At 43.6% G+C, this 22,254-nt stretch overlaps 1 protein-coding gene across 3 annotated transcripts in view; it reads right to left on the reverse strand.

Annotated features, from left to right (window-relative positions):
* Positions 1-544: 544 nt before the first annotated feature.
* farp2 (FERM, RhoGEF and pleckstrin domain protein 2) overlaps positions 545-22,254 on the reverse strand; it is a 153,311-nt gene continuing 131,601 nt past the window's right edge. For all 3 annotated transcript variants that reach the window (XM_078410604.1, XM_078410601.1, XM_078410603.1), the window contains 5 exons: positions 17,961-18,079; positions 17,112-17,275; positions 6,655-6,762; positions 2,401-2,552; positions 545-1,203 (listed from right to left, as the gene is read on the reverse strand). In XM_078410604.1, the coding sequence (XP_078266730.1) occupies positions 1,131-1,203; positions 2,401-2,552; positions 6,655-6,762; positions 17,112-17,275; positions 17,961-18,079 (616 nt within the window). In that variant the 3' untranslated portion in view covers positions 545-1,130. The remainder of the gene's footprint in view (positions 1,204-2,400; positions 2,553-6,654; positions 6,763-17,111; positions 17,276-17,960; positions 18,080-22,254) is intronic.

A 22,254-nucleotide genomic window follows, 5' to 3' on the forward strand; every position in this document is an offset into this window, starting at 1 on the left:
AATTCCGTTCTGGTTCGCGTGTCGCTGTGCGTAGACCTGTAGGTCCAAGTATCACTGTATACCAGAAAGGTTTGGTCCAGGCGTTGAGGTGTACAAGACAAGTCTGCCCCAAGAGTCACTGGAAAACTAAAATATTCTGGTCTAAGGAGCACTGTATACCGGACGTCTGGTCCAAATGTTACTCTTTAGCAGATCAGTCTGTTCCAAGTGTTGCTGTGTACAAACCAATCCAGTCCAAGTGTCACCATGTACATCAGAGCAATAAGGACAAAGAATCACTACGTGTAGACCAGTCTGGCACTAAAGGCATCACAACCCTGACCCGTCACTTTGTATAAACACCTTTAACTAGATTAGTGGGGCTCATGTTGTCGACCTCCCCGTGGTGAGCCCTGTCAACTGACCTCAGTCAGGCGAACGACAACAAACAGAGACAGCAGAAGCAGAAGCAGCCTCATAACCTCTGTTGCCTCAAAGGCAAGAAGAACTATATTAGTCAGATCACAGTGTCATTGTTAACCTTGGGTCTTATCATGTAGACTGCTCATCACAATTACTCCTGTTGCAAATGTTTCCGAGGTAGGTCACGTCACCACGTAACAGACATGGCAGAACAAGTAGATAATGTGCATATTCCTTGACAAGCCCCAGACACACTTTGTGTAAAAAGCTAGTCGTCCAACAAAGTTACTCTGTACCAAATCTGCCTTGCTCTTACGTTTGTTTATTGAATGGGAGGCAATTCCTTTGGTGTTTGATAAATGTATCAGGACTCCCTGGAGTCCTGATAGTCAACCTTTAAACAGCAGGAATGTCATTGTTTTCATCTGAAGTCTTTAAACTCTAGGTCTACACCCATCCCAATCTTACAATGATTCTGTCATTGACACATTGAGTCAGGCAAGGGGTTGCCTTCTGAAGAGTCGCCAGACTTGTTCGTGGCAAAGGTGAGTCTGAGTTTTGTCAATTCAACTTGACGTTGCATTGTAATTTTTCTGTGGACTTTTCTGTTTTTCTGTGGAACTTGAATCCAGTTCCCACTTTCTCCATTCAAAGATCTCTTAGTATGAAAGAATCCTACAGAAATTTGCAGGATCTAATCCACAGCACTCATAATCTTTCACCCCAATTCAAGTGTCCTTCTGGCTACAGTGCATCATCCGTCCCGGTGAACTGGTTGCACTTTTGATAACTTCCATCCACCTAGTGATTCAAAACAGAAAACTCAGTAATTAATAGGTAACAAACACATCATGTCAGATTGAGTGAACATCTGTGGGGATACGTGGATCATCTAAACTCATGTCCCTTAAAACCTCAATACCCAAGAAACTCAAGTGCACACTGCTCATATTCAATGATTTACTCCTTGAACTTCTTGGGCCTTCGAGTTCAATGGATAATGCCAACACGAAAGTAGTTGCAGCAATCCTTATGCTATACATCTGTACACAGCTATTCCTCAATTCTAAAGTCACTTCCACCCTTGAAGAGCCAACTATTGGGAAGACACCCAAAGTATTTTGTTCTGCATCCAATATGGAAACTTCTATGGCCATTAGCAGGTTGGGCTTTCATGAATTGGTGAGCACCATCTATCCTTCGTGGCCCATTCTCGCATCATCATTGTGCTTCTTGACCAACAATGCCTTCCCATTTCTCAATGTCTTGTATTTACAAATTTTCATCCTTCTGATCAAATGATTGTATTTCCATGCTTCTTCCATTTTCTCCGCATCTTCCTTCAACCTCCAGCTCCTGAAATATATGCAAGATCATCTTCTACACTACTCCTTATGTTGTCTGACAGTGCCAGAGACCCAGGTTCAATCCTGCCCCTGGTGCTGTCTCTCTGGTGTTTGTCCAAAATCTCTGCAAAACTGCTTGGGTTTCACCTGAGTGCTCAAGTTTCCTCCTATGCCCCAAAGACATGTGGGCTGGTCGGTTAATTGGCCATTGTAAATAACCCTTAACTGTAGATGAGTGGTAGAATCTAGGGTTTTTTATAAAGAATGAGAGCAGAATCAAATATTTTCAAAAGATTCATGTGAAATTTAGTATTAATGGCTGGTCGATGGTCGGTGGGGACACGGTAGACTGAATAAGCTGTTTCCATGCTGTTACTATGATTCTCTGAAAAATAATCACGGATTTGGTTGAAATAAGAAATTCACATAAAACAAGACATTTATAGGTTAATTTGGCACCTGGCACAGATTGTCTTGGCATTGACTGGTGTGTGATGCACCATACCTAGACTTGGATGAGATGGTGTGGACCCGACTTTCAGCTGAGTCTGGGTTAAACATGATCTCTATTAAATAATTGTAGCATTGACTGTGGAAGACTAACATAAATTTGCATGTGCTCTTAAGCACTCATGCAAAATCTGAATCTTACCTTTCAAAAGTGTACTCGCTTTCAGCTCTGAAGAAATAAACGTGAGATTTGAACTGCAGCTTGAAGACGTAATCCTTGTGGATGTGGTCATGGTCAGAAGGCATGCTCACCATGTAACCCAACAACGGGAGGCTGGCCAGAGGGTAATCATCCTGGAAATACCAAAGAATAACAAATTATTTTAGCTGCATAACAATAAGCAAGAACCATCGATGTACAGTCAAAAATCTTTCAAAAGCAACTCAACTACCAGGCTTAATCCTGCCAATGGTCTATAGCAATTCAAAGCCATGAGGTTAAATTGGCCAACCTTAATAACATGCCACCATTGCTTGAATGGCTAACTACAAAGCAACCTTGAGCAATTGTTAAAGCATCAGGTGGAACTAAGAACAGTAGGCCATTTAACCCCTCTAATCAGCCCCACTGAACTAAACCACAGCTAATCCATATCCTAATTTTTTATGTGTGGGAAAGAAAATTGCAGATGCTGGTTTAAATCGAAGGTAGACACAAAATGCTGGAGTAACTCAGCGGGTCAGGCAGCATCTCTGGAGAGAAGGAATGGGTGACATTTCTCGACCCGAAACGTCACCCATTCCTTCTCACCAGAGATGCTGCCTGACCCGCTGAGTTACTCCAGAATTTTGTGACTACCTCCTAATTTCTTATATCCACCTGGGTAGCATATTCTTCAGTATTCTTTCCCAACGAAAGCCCATCAATATTGGATTTGAAAGTTTGAGCCTCAATAGTTTTGTTGGGGAGGAGAGTTTCACTCGCAATGACGTCAGGTAGCAGGTCGGCTCTAACTTGATGCTCCTTTCATCTGGACTCCCCTGTCAGAAGAGCAGAATACATTCAGCCTGCTCCTTGGAAGACATATCAGAATTAGTTCTCCATCCCAAATTTATCACTCCAATTACTCCTTCTCTAAGTTTAATGTACAATTGCCTTCTGAAGGCTCCTTTGGAATGTAATTCTGAACTCTTTTAGATTGCACGTTCCAGATCTTCATGATCTTCTTAGTGAAGAAACCTCCCCATTTCCATCTCTGGATCTTTTGCAATTTACTCCCGACCTTTGAGCTTGGTCATCTCCTTGCAACAGTTTATTAGATTGCATCAGTCACGTGTCTGCCTATTTCTTCAATAGATTCTCAAAGTCCTTGTTATCTCCTCACTATTTACTACATTGTTAAATGTCATATCTTCCACAATCAATGGGATTGTATTCCCTTTACCCAAGCCCATCTCACTTGTACATAACAAGAAAAGTGATGGCTTTAATGGCTCCTCCTGGAACTTTTGCATACTCTTCTCCAATCAGAAAAACATTTGTGCGCCATCAATTGAGCAATCCCTCTTCCATTCAATCAACAAAAATAGACAAAACCACAAAGGGCACCCAGTCACAATATGGAGTAGGATAGATTTCTATTAAACTCCAAAGCATCATTATCAATCGGCGATTGGACATTAGTCTGCACCATTCCCCATCTTAAAATAAATTGTTTAAATATCCCTCCACATTTCAAAGGTAATATAAGAAAGTAGAACATTTGCATGAAAATCGGGAGCAAATTTGTTACTGCACCCCCTTCACATCCACTTGACCCTCAATCCTTGCAAACATGGTATTAGTATTGCTTTATTATTATCACGTGTATCATAATATAGTGCTATCCAGGCAGATCAGAACATGAGTACATCAGGGAGTACAAAAAGAAAATAAATAGACTGCTGTATACAGTGTTACAACTAGAGAAAACCAGATCAATAAAAGTGCAGGAGCTGTACAAAGCAGATTAAAAAATCCAGAAATCATCGGATCACCAGATAACACCGGGGGAAAAGCTGTTGTTGAATCTGGTGGTCTGTTTCTTTAAAGCTTTTACATCTTCTGCCCTCAGGAGAGTGGAGAAGGAATGCCTGGGGTATAGTAGTCCTTGATGAGACTACCTTCTTTTCCAAGACAGCATGAAGTGTAGGTGGAATGGATTATGGGTAGGTTAGTTTGGGTGCTGGACTGGGCTGCACCATAACTCTTGCGGTCTTGGGCACAGCAGCTGCCATACCAAACTGTCATGTATCCCGAAAGGATGCATTCTATGCTTTCTGTAGAAATTGGGACGAGTAATTGGAGACATGCTGAATTTCCTTCATCTTCTGAGGAAGTGGAGATGTAGATGTATTTTGATGTGGATGGACCAGGTCAAGTTGTTGGTGATATTTATATTTAAGAACATAAAACCTCTCAACCATCTCCATGATGCAGACTGTAGAGTGTACTCTATCCCACATCCTGAAATCAATGACCAGCCGATGTTGAGGATGAAGCTGTCTTGACACCATACTACCACGCTCTCTGGTCAGGTTAAATGACAGAATATTCCTGCAAACCTGTGGCTATTTTTCAGATAGGAGTACGTACGTTAATGCTCACTGACTGCAATACCTACAATGTGCGTGTAAAGAAAGTGATTCAATTTAAATAGTCATTAGTTTTCTTTTGTTTTATTGGTGGATATTTACAACCTTATAGTTTTCATTTGCAGTGGTAAACAAGTAGGAGAAAAGGGTGTGTTGCAGCTGTAAGCATTAACTGCTGTGTTGAAACATACATCTGTCTGAAAAACAGCCACTCATCAACACTCCCACCTTTCTGTCCTGAGTTTATTTTATCCATGCAGCCACTGCCTTTTATTTCATGAACATCAATCTTGCTTACAAGTTGTGTACCAGTCTCCCACTTAAATGAGACACATGAAATGACAGAAGTGCTGGGGTAACTCAGCCGGTCGAGCAGCATCTCTGGAGGACATGGAGCAGTGACATTTGACGAACAGTCGCGTCCTGAAATATCACGTTTCCATGTCCTCCAGAGATGCTGCCTGACCCACTAAGCTCGGCACAAAATGCTGGAGTAACTCAGCGAGATGGGCAGCATCTCTGGAGAGAGGGAATGGTGAGTGCCTGAAACATGCTGCTGGAGGGTGTTGGTTGAAGATGTTACAATCGTAGCATTTAAGAGACTTTCAAATAGACAGATGGATATGCAGGGAATTGAGGGACTGGATTATTTGCAGGCAAATAAGAGTTGGTCTTGTCATCATGTTTGGCACAGACATCGTGGACTGAAGGGCCTGTTCCTGCACCGTATTGTTCTATGTTCTTAATACAGTGATGCAGCAAGTAGACCCATTGCTCAGACCTGACCTCTGATGTAGGTAAATAATTATTCAGATTATGCAATGAAGATAAAGGTTCAATATTTTCCTGGTTAAACCACACAAAGAGGGGGCGTGGCTGTGTTCTGCAGCTGCGGCTCACCGGCAGTCTCTGTCTTTTTTTTGTTTTTGTCTTTGTTATCGTTTAAATGTTTCTTTTGGTTTATTTTTAACTCTGTATATGTGGGGGGTGGTGGGGGAAACCTTTATTTCTAATCTCCTCCTCAACGGAGATGCGACCTTTACCGTGTTGTGTCTCCATTCGTGCTACGGCCTAACACCATGGAGTTGGCGGCCTCCAGCTGGGATCGACCTTGAAGACTCTGGTCGCAGGGCCTGGACTTACCATCTCGGAGGCTTCGGCCGTGGGCCCTGCAGACCGCAACATCGGGAGTTCGCAGGTCCCTGGCTGGCGACCGGCTTTCGGGAGCTCCAGCCGTAGCAGCTTCGACCACCCCGAAGCGCGAGGTTTGATTGACCCGCTCGCAGGCCCTTCATCGCCCTGCGTGGCCTGGCCGCGGCACTTTCCATCGCCCGATGAGGGCTCAGGACCTTCATCGGCCTGCTCGGCTCGGCCCTGGGACTTTCCATCGCCCGGTGGGGGCTTCAAAAGTCGGGAGCCTCGATCGCCTCGTGGCACCACGGGAGAAGAATGAGGAGGAGATAAGACTTTTCTTTGCCTTCCATCACAGTGAGGGTGTGCCTGGAGCAATCACTGTGATGGCTGTTTGTGTTAAAAATTGTAATTGTGTGTCTTGTGTTCTTTATTGTCTACTGCCGGACCCTGACGTGAGAGGACGCTGGCGCTATTTGTTCGCCGCTTCTCCGTCAGGATAGTTTGTCTGTTTGTTTTTATGTCTTGACTGTTTTTGTAAAGCGTCTTTGAGCATTTGGAAAAGCGCTATAAAAAATAAATGTTTATTATTATTATTATTATTATTATTCCCCTGTGCAGCACCCAAATGCACACATCCAATCTTCAGCTGTGGTTTAATGTCCCATGGTAATCAATCAAGAGACTCTACCTGGTGGGTTTTGTAGAAGAACAGGCAGAAGTTGGTGAAGACAACCCAAAGCTTTTGCCACCCGTTGCTGTTTTTGAACTTCCTTAGCAGGTAACCAGAGAGCTGATTCTAGAACGAAGAGCAGTAAGATCAAATTTGTGCACAAACATAAATACATACATACATTACTAAAAACAACGTATTCCCTCCATCGGATGCTCTTTCTATTCTCAATTTTCAAGCTGCAGTAAAGAGAAATCAATTCATGCACTTGGAAATAGCCAACAAAGAGAATACATTGCACAGAATGCGAAAATAAGCAGATGGAACAAGGCAGAAGCAGAAAACTGTTAATATAGAGTGGTACAACTTGGGCGTGGAATTGCTTTTACATTTTTGGAACTAGCCAGGTGGAGGAGTTTGATTCCATCTGTGGTGTATTATGATAAGAATCAATGAGTGAGACGGGTTAGCATACAACATATGGCCGCTTTACTTCAACACCACCAGAGAGGTAATACAGGTATCCCACAATGCTTTATACCCTGAACTACGGCAAGGCTCAGCTGCCAAAACACAAAAACTCAAATGGTAAATACACCACATTACCCCCTTTTTAAAATGAAGGTAATCATAAATAACTGAAATTAGCAAGTGCCTTATTACTGACATTAACCATTCTCAAAGTTACTACTATGCAAAGTTACTTGTTATCACTAGAGACCCTCTTGTAGTTTTAACATGTCTCAGTCCATCTGTGTGTTCATATTAATGAAAACAACTTAAACAACTAAACAGTCCGTCATGCCGAACATTTCCTTTTTTTTTTAAATGAAGCTTAAGGGACATAGCGGTCTGGAGGCTTCCTGACCCTTGATGATCGGCGTGGACTCAGCAGCGCAGCAGCTGCAGCTGTACTGTCCACAGTCCCTGGCTCGCTGCATGATGACATGTCCTCCGGCTGTGCGGGTTGGCTCGGTGCAGAAGTGTCAGTGGTTGAGTTTTCAGTGTCCTGATCCAGTCCATCTCCCATGACTCTGAATCTCAGCTGATCTCCATGTCTCCTGTAGGTGATGTCGGTGTCTCCTCTTTGTAATTTGTAAGACACCTGTCCTGTTTGATCCACTATGACTCCAGGAATCCATTTGCGTCCTCCCCCAGCCGTATTGTATAAATACACTGGGTCAGCCACTGAGAAACACCTGTCTGCTGCACGGAGGTCATGGTGGAACTTCTGCTTGTACTGTTTTTTACGAACAGCGGCTGCTGTGTCCGGACGGATGAAATCCAGACGGGTGCGCACGTGTCTGTTCAGAAACAGGTCAGCGGGTGACTGACCAGTAGTGCAGTTTGGTGTGGTGCGATACTGCATCAAAAAGAGGGAGACCCTGTCCTCCACATCCATTGCGGTGTGTGTCAGCTTTTTCATTCCACCCTTGAATGACTGAACGTACCGTTCTGCCAGGCCATTCGAGGCAGGGTGACCAGGAGCACTTGTAGAATGAAGGATTCCATTCTGCTGCATGAAGTTTTTAAACTCCTCTGACGTGAACTGCGTTCCATTATCCGTGACAATGTGCTCCGGCAATCCATAAGCTGCGAACAGTCTTCTCAGTCGTGTGATAGTGGCTTGTGATGTGATGCTAGACATTTTAAACACCTCCAACCACTTGGAGTAAGCATCCACCACCAACATGAAAGTGTGTCCCAAAAATGGACCAGCAAGGTCTATGTGTAGTCTTTTCCAGCTCTGGCCAGGAAATTCCCATGGATGCAAAGGCACCTGACGAGGCATCCTCTGCTCCAATTGACATGACTCACATGCTCTGCAAACTTGCTCCACCTCTGCATCAACTTTAGGCCACCATACGTACTTGCGTGTTAGTGCTTTTATTTTCACAATTCCTGGATGGCCAGAATGCAGCTCCTTTAACACAGTTTTTCTCAATTTTTCAGGAATCACCACTCTGGTGCCCCACAGGACACATCCTCGCTCTACTGAAAGTTCACATCTACGTGTGTGGAAAGCTTTCAGAGTCTCATCCACTTCAGCAGGCCAGCCGTCCATGACAAATTTCAGCACCTTTGACAACATGTTGTCTGTGCGTGTTGCACGTGCCACTTGGTCTGCGTTCAGTGGAGCCTGCTCAAGATGTTCAGTTAACAGTGTGTATACGCTGTCAGTGACGGCTGTGGTCCCTGCGTCGTTTGTGTCAGGCAGCGGAACTCTTGAGAGGCCATCTGCATTACCATGTTACTCTGAAGCACAGTACTCAATGTGATAATCATAGGCAGAGAGAATCATTGCCCATCTTTGGATTCGAGCTGCAGCCATGGTGGGCAGGCTTTTGTGTTCTCCAAACAGTGTTAGCAGGGGTTTGTGATCAGTCACAAGTTTGAATTTCCTCCCCCACAGGTACTGGTGAAACTTCTTTACACCAAAAATGAGCGCCAGTCCCTCTTTCTCAATCTGAGAATATTTCTTCTCAGCAGGGGATAATGTGCGTGATGAGAAGGCGATGGGGCGCTCCTCCCCTGTAGGCATTTTGGGTTGTATGACAGCTCCAATGCCATACGCTGAGGAGTCACAGGCCAGAGTGAGAGGAAGCTTTTGATCATAGTGCACCAGGATCTTGTCACTAGTGAGCAGCGATTTGCACTTGTCAAAAGCTTTCTGCTCTCGACTTTTCCACTCCCACGACACCTGGTCTTTCAGCAACCTGTACAGGGAAGCCAGCACGGTGCTTTGGTTGGGCATGAACCGTCCATAATAATTCACTAGTCCCAAGAAAGCTCTCAGCTCTTTCACACAGGTGGGGGCTGGTGCATCCTTTATTGCTCTGACTTTCTCCGGTGATGGCTGGATGCCCTGGCTGATTAACACATGACCCAAGTATTCGATTTGTTTCTTTCCAAACTCACACTTTGACTCTCTGACTCTCAGTCCGCTCTCCTGCAGTCTCTGTAGCACTTTATGCAGGTTTTGCAGATGCTCTTGTTCAGTTTTTCCTGTGATGAGGAGATCATCCAGATACACCACTACATCCAGATCTTTCATGAGGTTCTCCATGATTCTTTGGAAGATGGAGGGTGCTGCGCTCACACCAAAAGCCAGTCTGTTATAGACAAATAAGCCTCGGTGTGTGTTAATGGTCAACAGTTTTTGCAAAACTTTGGGCGGGCCCCTGGTTCCACCAGAATTGTTGCTTTGACATCACGCAGAGTGCCAAGTTCATCTTTAAACACTTCAGAGTGTAACTCCAGTACAAGAATCAATGAGTGAGACGGGTTAGCATACAACATATGGCCGCTTTACTTCAACACCACCAGAGTGTAATACAGGTATCCCACAATGCTTTATACCCGGAACTACGGCAAGGCTCAGCTGCCAAAACACAAAAACTCAAATGGTAAATACACCACACCCTCTGAGTGACGACATTCTGGAGGGACATGAGGAGAAAAGTTCTACTTCAGGCAGCGATTCATACACTTGTCTTGGAATTTACAAAGGCAGATATTCTACATTGTGTTTCTACGGCACTTCCAAACACAGGAACATCATGCCTTTGCTTTGAGAATAATGCCAATTGCATACATAATTTAGCTGCCATCTTCGAATAGAGTTCATAACTTAAATTTCTTAGTTCTCAGTTTCTATATTTCAAATGTTATCATCTCTACTCCTATCATTTCTACCACTGATGGGGCTATAAGTAACCAATTTCCTACACACATTAACACCAACAAGAATTAATTATGTCCAATCTGTCCTTTCACTACTCCTGTTGGGAAAAATAAATCTCCCCAAGTTCTTTACTGCTCTATTTTGAACCTCTCAAATGCTTCAACGTGACTCGCTCTTCCATACAGTTCTTGAACAACTGTCAATCCTTTCAGTATGAAGGAACTGCAAATGCTGGTTTAAAAGGAGATATACATAAAATGCTGGAGTAACTCAGGCAGCATCTCTGGAAAGGAATGGGTGATGTTTTGGGTTGAGACCCTTCTTCAGATTCTTTTCATAAGATCCATCTATTATTTCTTATTTCTTTGGTATCTTCCATCACAATCATTCCTAATTGGCTTTGTATTGGTGAGGCAGGTTGGGGGGAAAGGGCGCAGCCAGTTTAGTTCCTATCTTCATGCAATCAAGGTAAAGGACGTAGATTTTATTTGGGTGCTTTGGTGGTGCAGCGGGGAGTGCTGTTTCCTCACAGCTTCAGCATCCTGGATTTAATCCTGACTTTCGGTGCAGCCTGTGTGGCTTCGGCATATTCTCCCTGTGACCACATTGGATTCCTCCAGATGGTCTGGTTTCCTCCCACTTCCTCAAGATATGGCCAATTGGTAAATTAATTGGGCACTGTAGTTATTCTTATTGTGGACGGATACCTGGAGATTCAGGGTGGTGGGAGAGAGAATGGGTTGAATGGACAAGGGGCTTGGTTTGTTCAAGGAGCCAGTCCAAACTCAATGGACTAATGGCTTCCTTCTATGTCCAATGAAAATAAAACATAGTTTCCATAAATGGAATAGTCGCTCTGCCTGATCTGGCTGAAGCACATTCTAATCAGCTAATCCATCAGTTGTAGTTAACTTTGAAGAACAAAACTAAACCCCGCCTTCTATTATTAAAACATTCCAATTCCTTCTTTAAAACTTATTCACTGCCGTTCAAGCTCTTAACTCCATCAAGTAGCCTGTGGAATTACTGGAGCTCTTTAGCACCAGAAGAGAAATCAACCCATCACTTCAGCTACCTATGTGTGGCCCGTCCTTCTCTCCACCACAACAAAACAACACCCATTCCTCACTAAAGTGCACTTCTACCTCCCCTCCCACAATCACGCTCTCTCTCATTCTCTCTCAGCTCATTGCAACCATGGATTAATTGCTGCTTGCTCAATCTCGTCCACCTGATAAAACAGAATACTCAATCTCCTGTGCCAACTTGGCTAACAATGTAACTGATTTCCAGCCCTGAAACTGATCACTCCACTTAAAGTGGGTAATGAATGACTTCTGCCCATTCAAATTATTGCTCCATGGTTATGTATCCTTCACTCTACAATGTTTCCTCTTCAAATCTGCAAACACCTCACACACAACTCATTTGATAAATCTTCCTAATTAGATTGGCCTCTCCCATAGCAATGAAACAATCAGAGTCAGGAACATATTCAGTGACCCTGACAGCTCATTATCTAGCCTTGGACCATCGACAGGTTTTCACACAGCTTTCCCATCCGAAACAGGCCATTCACTGTTTACTTTCTATTCAGCCCTGTACCATCACCACTCCAGAAATCCAGCTATCCCACTTTGGTCAATCCTCAGAGCTAATCCCACTCTGCCTACAGAGTATCAGGTTTCCCTGCAATCACACAAGCACAGATTTGCTGGGACAATTGATTAGCGCATTTACCTCACACATGCGAAGATAATCAACCAGCGAGAGGCTCTGGTTCCGGTACCAGCACACATGGGTGATGGTATTAGGCCGCTGGCCCTGGACCAGATGACCGTGCTGGGGAGGCTCTGGTGTGGCATCAGAGGAACAGAGAACTAGAACGATCCATGAGTTAGCAGACATAGCAAAAGGAAGGAACAAGACAGACAAAAAACAGGACAACCATAAATGAAACATCAGTTAAAGAGCAGCAGCTTGTATGTTATATGTTTAGTTGCAACTAGGATATCACAAAATAGTCAGTTGTACAGACACCACTACATGTATGACTCTCAGCACAGGATCATTGTGATGCATCTGCTCATCCTGCCACAAAAGAATGCTCTTTCCATTGCTTTGAGCTAAAAAGGCTAACTTTTCTCCACTTTATTCTTCTCCCTAAATTGCTGAACCAGCTGTGTCGTAACTCCATAGATTGTTGGGATCTTCTGCCCTATCTTTGCTGAATGTTAGCAAGGTGTTTGACCTTGTGGACCATCTCTGTTGACCCTCCGACCACTTCATAAAGATATGTATCACTAGGTCCAACCGGAAGGAAGCACAAAGATTGCTTTTTCTCTCCCTTATTCAGGACCATTCATGACAACATCGGAGCTATCCAGTATGGAATATTAGAATAATATGCCCTTTGGAATAGAAGTTGACCCACTATTTTTCCAAACAGCAACTCAGAAAGGCCTGAAGTTCATACTTTTTCTATAGCCATGTGATATTTTTCTTACAAGCTCTTATCCAATTCCCTTCTGAAACCTACTGCTGAACCTGTGTTCACCACCAATGACCTGCCACATTAAAAATAAGTACCTCCTTATATCTACTCTGCTTCTTTTGACAATCAATCACTTTCAATCCGTTGAATACTGAACATTCAGCAAATAGCTCTATCCAAATCCTTTATGGTTGCAAATTTGATCATACGTTTGACTCCAGGGAGTGAGAATAGTCCTTCAGCCCAGCTTATTCATGCCAAACAAGTTGCCGACCTGAGTTAGATCAATTTACAACACGGAACAGTGTGTTCCATGTCCCCCATGTCCATGCCAAACAAGAAACTGCATGGATCAACCAGCGGGAGTATTCATGAACATCTTTAATCTCTCCCTACTCCATTCTGAGATACCCCCAGCTTCAAGAAGACCACAATCATCCCACGCCGAAGAAAAGCAAGATCTCATGCCTTCACAATGGATCTGGGTCAAGATGCAGTGGCCTTGACATCCACCATCATGAAATGCTTTGAGAGTCTGGTTATAAAACGCATTAAACCTGGTCTACCAAGCAATCTTGACCCACTGCAGTTCGCCTACGCCGCAACAATTCCGTGGCCGATGCCATCTCCCTGGCCCTACACTCATCCCTGGAACACCTAGATGAGAGAGACACCTATGTCAGATTTCTATTCATAGACTACAGCTCTGCTTTTAATACCATTATCCCATTCAAGCTCATCGCCATACTCGTTTTTACTTGGAGTCAGCACCGGATCCTCGACTTCCTGACCAACAGACCACAATCAGTGAGGATAGGAGACAAATCGTCCTCCATGATAATCCTCAACATTGGTGCTCCACAAGGATGTATTTTCAGCCCCCTTCTTTACTCCTTGTACACCCACGACTTGCACCCAAGTACAAATCCAGTACAATTCAAGGACGAGACCACCATAGAGGGCTGGATATCAAACAATGACGAGATGGATTTCTTTATCTAGAAGAGGGGAATCAAAATCTGGAGAACATAGGTTTAAGATGAGGGGGTAAAGATTTAATAGGAATCTAAGGAGCAACCTTTTTACACAAAGGGTAGTAGGTATAGGGAACCTATAGGGAGGTAGTTGAGGCAGGTACTATCACAAGGTTTAAAAATCATTTGGACAAGTACATGAATAGGATATGTTTAGAGGGATATGGGCCAAACGCAAGCACGTGGGTCCAGTGTAGTTGAGGCATGCAGGTCGGCGTGGGCAAGTTGGACTGAAGAGCCTGTTTCCATGCTGCATGACTCTATGACTCTGACAAACTTCTCCAGAAGGTTCAGAATGTATCCTGACTGGTCACATCTTGGCCTGGTACAGCAATTCTAATGCACAGGAACAGGCTGCAGAGAATTGGCAAGGGGTAGCACAGTGGCACAGCATTAGAGATGCTGCCTTAGAGCCCTAGAGACCCGGGTTTGATCCTGACTATGGGTGCTGTCTGTATGGAGTTTGTATTTCTCCCTGTGACCACGTGGATTTTCTCTGGATGCTCCAGTTTCTTCCGACAATCCAAAAATGTGCTGGTTTGTAGGTTAATTGGCTCCTGTAAATTGTCCCTAGTATGTAGAATAGAACTAATGTAGTGTTGATCGCTCATCAGTGTGGCCTCGGTGGGCCGAAGGGCCTGTTTCCACATTGTATCTCTAAACGAAATCATGTTCTCATCCCAAATCATCACAACCCTCTCCATCATTAAAAGCCTCTACATGAGGTGCTGCTTCAAGAAGACAGCATCGATCATCAAAGATCCCCAAGATCTATGCCATGCCCTCTTCTCACTGATATCATCAGGCAGGCGGTACAGAAATCTGAAGTCCCACCCCACCTGGTTCAGGAACAGCTACTTTCTTAGAACAATCAAGCTCTCGAACAGGCCTGCACAACCCTAACCCTCCCCTCCACAACGGAATACTTCAAACCACTTCTGACACTACCATGGACTTGTTTTCTAATTATAGTTTGCACCAATGTCTTGTTTTTCTGCACACTTTTTATCCTTTCACTGTTTTATCAGAATTTGTGTCATTTATGTCTAATTTATATTTTTGTGTGTTGTCCTGAGTCTATGTGACTATGATGCTGCTAAGAGCAAGATTTTCAGTGTAACTGCACCTCACCATACTTGTGCATATGGCAATGAATTTGACTTGTCTTGAAACCTTCGAACACCTGAACGTATCTTGCACAGGTGCGCAGTTAGTAGTTCTAAAACTTTCTGAGTAAACCTGCTGATGTGCCCACGTCTGTTGATAATGACAGCTTCATCTTGAAAGCCCAGTGTGAAATCCTCCGCAAGGTACATTTGGTATTTTGTTTCCAGAAATGGTACTGGCTTAAGAAGACATAAGGTATGGTACATAGAGCATGTTCTCAATGTCAACGGGTGACCTTGCATTGGAATTGTGCAGTGAATGGATAAGAAAGGTCTACCATAGGGTTGGTAAGATATTGACATTCACATCAGCATCACACCAGGTATACAACTGACTTATATTTTGACATCACTAGTGCATGAATACTTAACAGACCAGCTATAGGAAAGCAAGTACGAGGAACCCCAGTCATAACACACAGATGAAGGGACAGAACAGTGCTGTGTGAGAAAACAAAATTATTTTTATCGTCAAAAGAACACAGAACATGAGTTAGCTGAAGGAAACAAACCGAACAATGGATTGCAAGCCTGTTTAAAAGGAAAAGAAATGAAAATCGATCTACGGATCGAAAGCAATTTACTTCCAGGCCACAAGATAACCCAGGCTTCAGTTGAGAAAAATTAGTTGTAAACTTTAATCAAATATACAAATTCCAATAACTGGATCTGGAGCAGAAGAAAATTTTGAAATGTGACAAATTGTTCCAAAAGCCAAGATACCCGTCTCGACGTACTTAAAAATGGTCCCAAATGAATCACTTTCTTACGTGGCGAGCAAGATGATTTGTCTAAGAAATTAAAATTACATTTCTGATTCTGTTTGGTGGTCTGATATTAAAATGTTCGACAGAGTAAATCCAAATGTTTTTTCTCCTATTGATATAAATCCCATGAGCAACTTAATGAACTGACAGTAATGTAAGTGACAGATAATTTCATGTTATTCGAATCAATGAAGATGAAAGGAATTTTTGGAGCCCAACTTGGCCCCATGTTCAGAATAAATCTGCTCACTGTAATTTCCAGAATCCAGTAAATTCCAGAATCATATGGTTTTGCATTATTCAAGTTCTTCAGTTGCGCAAAACTGTAGCTGTAGTGATGAATGAAAACACACTCATGCCACAGGGGAAGCACAGTGGTGCAACTGCTAGAGCTCTTGCCTCACAGAAAACACAAGATTCTGCTAATGCCAGAATCTGGAGCAAAAAAACAAACTGCTAGAACTCAACGGGTCAGGAAGCATCTGTGGAGGGAAATAAACTGATGACGTTTGGGTCAGGATCCTTCACTTGGACTGAAAGAGTAGAGGGAAGATAACCAGTATAAAGAGGTGATGAGGGGAGAGTTGGGCCAAGGGCTGACAAGTGATAGGTGGATCATGCTGAGGAGGGATTCATTGGCAGATGGAATCTTGGGGAAAGGGGAGGGTGGAAATAGAGAAAGAGGCTGGAAGGTCAATGGCAGGGGCAACCAAGAGCTACAAATACTGGGATCTTTTAGGAAAAGAAGTGAAGCATGGAACCAAATAAAGGAGGTAGGGTGGGCAGATGGGTCCCGATGCGTGGAAGGTAACACGGGAACACATGTGCTGATTCCCATCATAATTTTTCAAGTAACGGAGTCCAAGTTCCCACACTCAACTTCATACACTGGGGCCCCATTACATGAAAAGGAATCATGGGTATCAGCATCCAATCAGCCACATGCTAAACCGTTGGATTTTCTAAATAGTAGAATCGTCAGAATTTTACTGAAATGAGGAATGCAAGGGAATTTACAGTGCAGATTGCAACACCAATATGGCTTTGAATAGGAGTCCTATTACCTACATGAAAGAGCGCCTCAAACACCCATCACATCTTGGCCTTGCAACATGTTGACTCAAAGGCTTACAACAGCCTTTCCTGTCTTCCAACAAAACACCAATCATTGTTTTGTCCATTTAATTTATATAGCTCAATTTAGTAGTTTCCTAAAATTAATAGATATCTCTGTAATAACTTTAGTGGGGGGTTGATGCCGCCTTTACTGGTGCACTGCACTGGGTTATCCTGGGGTGTAGGAAGTGGTGAGAGTGCCCTGCTGGGTACCTCCACTGCAACACTGTGGTCCAACATGGAAACACTTGTGTTGCGATGCCAGCACACGTGCACTGTAGTATTGGCACGGTGATGGGTCTGCTTGTCCAACGAGCTATGGGAGGAGTGAGTGTCGTCTTCAGATTCTTGTTCCAGTGACACTTCGTCTGAAGATCCTAGGAACATTTGGATAAATGCATAAAGAGGAATAACAATCAGAGTGCCAGTTCTTTCAAGCAAAATACCGACAAGATATTAACCATTAGCATAATTCAAATCCAGCAGTGGCCATATAAAAAACTGTACTTACTACCAAAAACAGAGTGTTAGGGAAGATCAAATATTAGTTACAACAATGCTATCTTGGAGTTCAGCGGTCCTATGGGACGATCTATGTGGACAGCCGAGTCCAATTGATAATCCACTGAGATGTTGTCCCTTTTGGAAAATTCATTGGGTTTGTTGGGTCTTTTCACGTCCATGCAAGTTTGAATTTTTATCACCCATTGGTTAATACAATGGGAACTCTTAGATTCTTCTATGGTTATTGAAATTGGTATGACAAGAAATGCAGGAATACCAACATTGAAAATGGCACTCCAATTATATGCCTGATGTTGGAATAAGAAACTTTCAATTGAAAGTTTCAAAAACATATCCATGAAATATACAAGAAGCACATTGCTTCAAAATTCATATTCTAGCAGATCGCTTTTTTTGTAAATGGTATCAGTAAGGAAGGATGGCCTGTGAATTGAATTAAATAAAGGTGAAAAATAAACTGTGATTCTCCTCTTCCTCATCCCCTCCATTTACAAGAGAGTTGAGACCAAGGGTATGTAATTTCACTCAGTTACTTACTGTTTGATCGATCGTAGCTGTTGCTCTCCAAAACTGGGTTTCTCTTCTCGTTTGATTTCTTCACCAGCTCAATAGCCTGGTTCAGGTCCTCAATCCATTTTCCCATCTCTATCCGGGAGCTAAGAAAAGAAATGGAAGAAAGGACTAATGAGAGCAGCACAGTGGCACAGCGGTAGAGTTGCTGCCTTACAGCGCCAGAGACTCAGGTTCGATCCTGACTATGGTGCTGTCTGTATGTAGTTTGTACATTCTCCCTGTGACCATGTAGGTGTTCTCCGGGTGCTCCGGTTTCCTTCCATACTCTAAAGAATTGCAGGTTTGTAGGTTAATTGGCTTCTGTAAATTGTTCATAGTGTGTAATATTAGAACTAGAGTAAGGGTGATCGCTGGTCAGCGCAAACTCGGTGGGCCGAAGGGCCTGTTTACATGCTGAATCTCTAAAGCCTAAAGTCTAAAGACTACAGATGAGGTTGTGACGTAAATCAGAACTTGGCATGGTAGGTTCTGCGTTGCCTCTCACTGCAGGCCACCCTGGTGCTCTGTGTTTGCTTGCACACCACCTTTCTCAATCCTGTGATCACAGATGAGTGTTGAGAACCTGCGCTCTCATAAATGAACTTCACCCACTAAGAAAACTTACGGAGGGAAGAACCAATTAATTCAGGACAATTACCTTTCAGCAGAACTGGCTGGTGAAAGACCATCTTCCCAAAACATTAACTCTTCTTTGCACAGATGCTGCCTGAACTGCTGAGGACTTACAGCATTTTCTGTTTTTATCTCAGATTTGGATATGAACAGTATTTCCCATTCAGGATACATTGAGAATGACAGTCTGAGCTTACCTCAACTTTCCAACTCTATGGTTTAATGAACTGAAATGTAAGAGTAACTCTATTCCCAATATGAGCTCCTGTCTGTTGGGAGTCTATATTACTATTACCTCCCAAGTTTAACAATGGTGGACTTGGGGTCTGCATAATGCACGCCTTTCACAAACCAATGTAGTCCACAACTGAATTGGTCACTTTTGCACAGGTCAAGTGCCTCAAGCTGAACCTCATCTGTAGTCTGTAGACTTTAGGCTAGACAATAGACAATAGACAATAGGTGCAGGAGTAGGCCATTCGGCCCTTCAAGCCAGCACCACCATTCAATGTGATCATGGCTGATCATTCTCAATCAGTACCCCATTCCTGCCTTCTCCCCATACCCCCTGACTCCGCTATCCTTAAGAGCTCTATCAAGCTCTCTCTTGAATGCATTCAGAGAATTGACCTCCACTGCCTTCTGAGGCAGAGAATTCCACAGATTTACAACTCTCTGACTGAAAAAGGTTTTCCTCATCTCCGTTCTAAATGGCCTACCCCTTATTCTTAAACTGTGGCCCCTGGTTCTGGACTCCCCTAACATTGGGAACATGTTTCCTGCCTCTAACGTGTCCAACCCCTTAATAATCTTATACGTTTCGATAAGATCCCCTCTCATCCTTCTAAATTCCAGTGTATACAAGCCTAGTCGCTCCAGTCTTTCAACATACGACAGTCCCGCCATTCCGGTAATTAACCTAGTGAACCTACGCTGCACGCACTCAATAGCAACTTATAATGCCTGCAAGAGCTGAGCATATAATTAACTTACTATTTGTACAATAAAATCCATACATGTGCAAGCATGTTTGCAGGTATATGCAAAGAAACATTCCACAGAGTCACTTAAAATTCTGCCTGTTTTGATCACTATCATCATGAAATAGTTACGGTTCAAATTCATAACAGATACTAAAATACTGCATGCACAAAAACAATCATAGAGATATTTGAGGCAAACCATGAGTTTAGTGGCCGAACATCCAGAGACAACCACATTATCACAGCCGGACATCTCCTTTCTTAGAGGTAGTCCTGATTATGGAATCTGAGAATTATTCTTCCTCAATGGCAGCAATGTGACTGCAGCTCTTCACTGCTGAGTTTTAGAATTTCAGTGGAATGTCACTACCCCTGAGATCATGCTGTTTTTTTTGCTTGGGATATGGCTCTCTCAGCATCTTGTCGGTCAGGAGCGGTAACAGGCTGGCCCAAAAGGGCTGCTGTGAGATGAGGTCTAGCACGCTCAAGATAGTCAAGAGGGGTTAATTATCTTGTGCATCAAAACTGGAACAATGTGATTCTTATTTGCTGCAACTTTACAGACATATTAAAAGAAACAGTACAACAAATAAATACACAATAAATTATCAGTTACACCAGGTAACCCAGACCATAATAGTGCAAGCCAAAGAACATAGCGCAACCTTAGTAGTAAAAAGTCCAGATTAGGCCGTGTTACAGGGCTGTGCTTAGGGTAGTATTGGGTGGTTCGAGAGTTGATGGGAAGAAGCTGTTGTTGGAGCTGGAGGTCACGGTTCTCAGGCTCCTGCTCCTTCCTCCTGATGGTAGCAGCAAGATGAGAGCGTGGCTCTTTACTGATATTAGCTGCCTTCTTGGGGATGCGTTTCTGTAGATCTCTTCAATGGTGGGGAAGTCAATGCCCACAATGGACTAGGCAATGTCCAACACTTTCTGCAGTCTCCTTCATTCTTGAGCATTTGAAATACTAACCTCGGCAGTGATGTACCAGGCAGTATGCTCTTCACTATACAACCTGCAGCGGTTTTATAGGGTATTCAGCGATATGCAAAAGGTCTTCAAACGTCTGAGGAAGTAGAAACATTGCTGAGCTTTTTTATTATTGCACCAATGTGCTGGGCCCCAAGACGCCCAGGAACTTAAAGCTATTGATTATCTCCACCAATATCCAGCCGATGATGTCCCGCAAGGTCCCTCAGTTACCTTTCTGAAGTCAACATTCAAAGTGAACATTGAAAGTATTGAGCTTCTTTCGGGAGTGATGCTTTGCTGTCACTTGAGCTCCTTAGTTTCATCTAGTAGGAAATGATGATGCACAAGCCTTGCCAGGGTTATCAAGCTTCCGAATGAACCTCCAGATTCAACTGAAAGTGTCTCTTTACATTCTAGATGGCATTCTGGAGATCATACCTCGGCTTCTTATTTGACCCTGTTTTGTCTGACTTGAATGTCACAGATGTGGTCCTCAGCAGCTTGATCCTGGTTCATCCAAATCTTCTGGTTAGGGATGGTCCTGAAGAATGGACGTACAGTCGTGGAACTCTTGTTGAATGCCTCCGTCCCTGATGAATTCACCCTGTCTTGGCTCTCAGTGGGGTAAAACCTTGTGTGTTTGCAGAGTAGGTGGCTTTTACAGTTCTGAATAACCCAAGAATCTCTCCGTCCATCTTCTGGGGTTTCAGATGTTGAGTTTTCTGTTGGACTCTGCCATTATTTGCCTATAATACTGTGTTTTTTCTTTGATGAATATTGTTTGTGGCTTAATTTTTCTCACCCCAATGCTGCGTCTCACTCCCAATAAACATTCGGTGTGAGTGAAACTAATCTTCAGAATTTTCAGAAGTCAGTCCACCTACAGTGACTGCACTCCAGAACAAAGGTCACCTGAACGGCAGAAGCAGAGTTGCAGTACACTTGCCTCCTTTCTAGAAGATTTATTGTCAGGGTGATAAGCTTAAAATATGATGTCACCATCCCAATTCCAAGCACCAATACCTATCCAAACAAGGGTCAACAAAGATGTCCACATCAGCTGTGCCATGACAGGATTGCTGACCAATGCACTGGTCATCCCCTAAGCTGTTGACAATGCATGTGTCTGCGCTCGCTAGAGATCAAGCTCTAAACCAGTGTCAACAATTTCACTGATGCATCTGAGAGGATGGGGCCTTGCATTCAATTACCACAAGGCCAAGGTCATCTATGGCGACACGGTGGCACAGCGGGAGAGTTGCTGCCTTACAGCAAATGCAGCGCCGGAGACTCAGGTTCGATCCTGACTACGGCGCCGTCTGTACGGAGTTTGTACGTTCTCCCCGTGACCTGCGTGGGTTTTCTCCGAGATCTTCGGTTTCCACCCACACTCCAAAGACGTACATGTGTGTAGGTTAATTGACTGGATAAATGTAAACATTGTCCTCAATGTGTGTAGGATAGTGTTAATGTGCGGGGATCGCTGGGCGGCGCGGACTCGGTGGGCCGAAGGGCCTGTTTCCGCGCTGTATCTCTAAATCTAAAATCTACATCTATCAACCTGACCCTGCTGCATCAGACAACCGTCTGACAATCAAGAACATTGACAAGTTCAGGAAAATGTGGATCACATCCCTATCTTGGGGGCGGTCTCTTAGCAAAGGCAGGCGTCAAAAAGAAATCCATCTTCA

The sequence above is a fragment of the Rhinoraja longicauda genome, chromosome 13 (assembly GCF_053455715.1).
Source record: "Rhinoraja longicauda isolate Sanriku21f chromosome 13, sRhiLon1.1, whole genome shotgun sequence".
Lineage (NCBI taxonomy): Eukaryota > Metazoa > Chordata > Chondrichthyes > Rajiformes > Arhynchobatidae > Rhinoraja > Rhinoraja longicauda.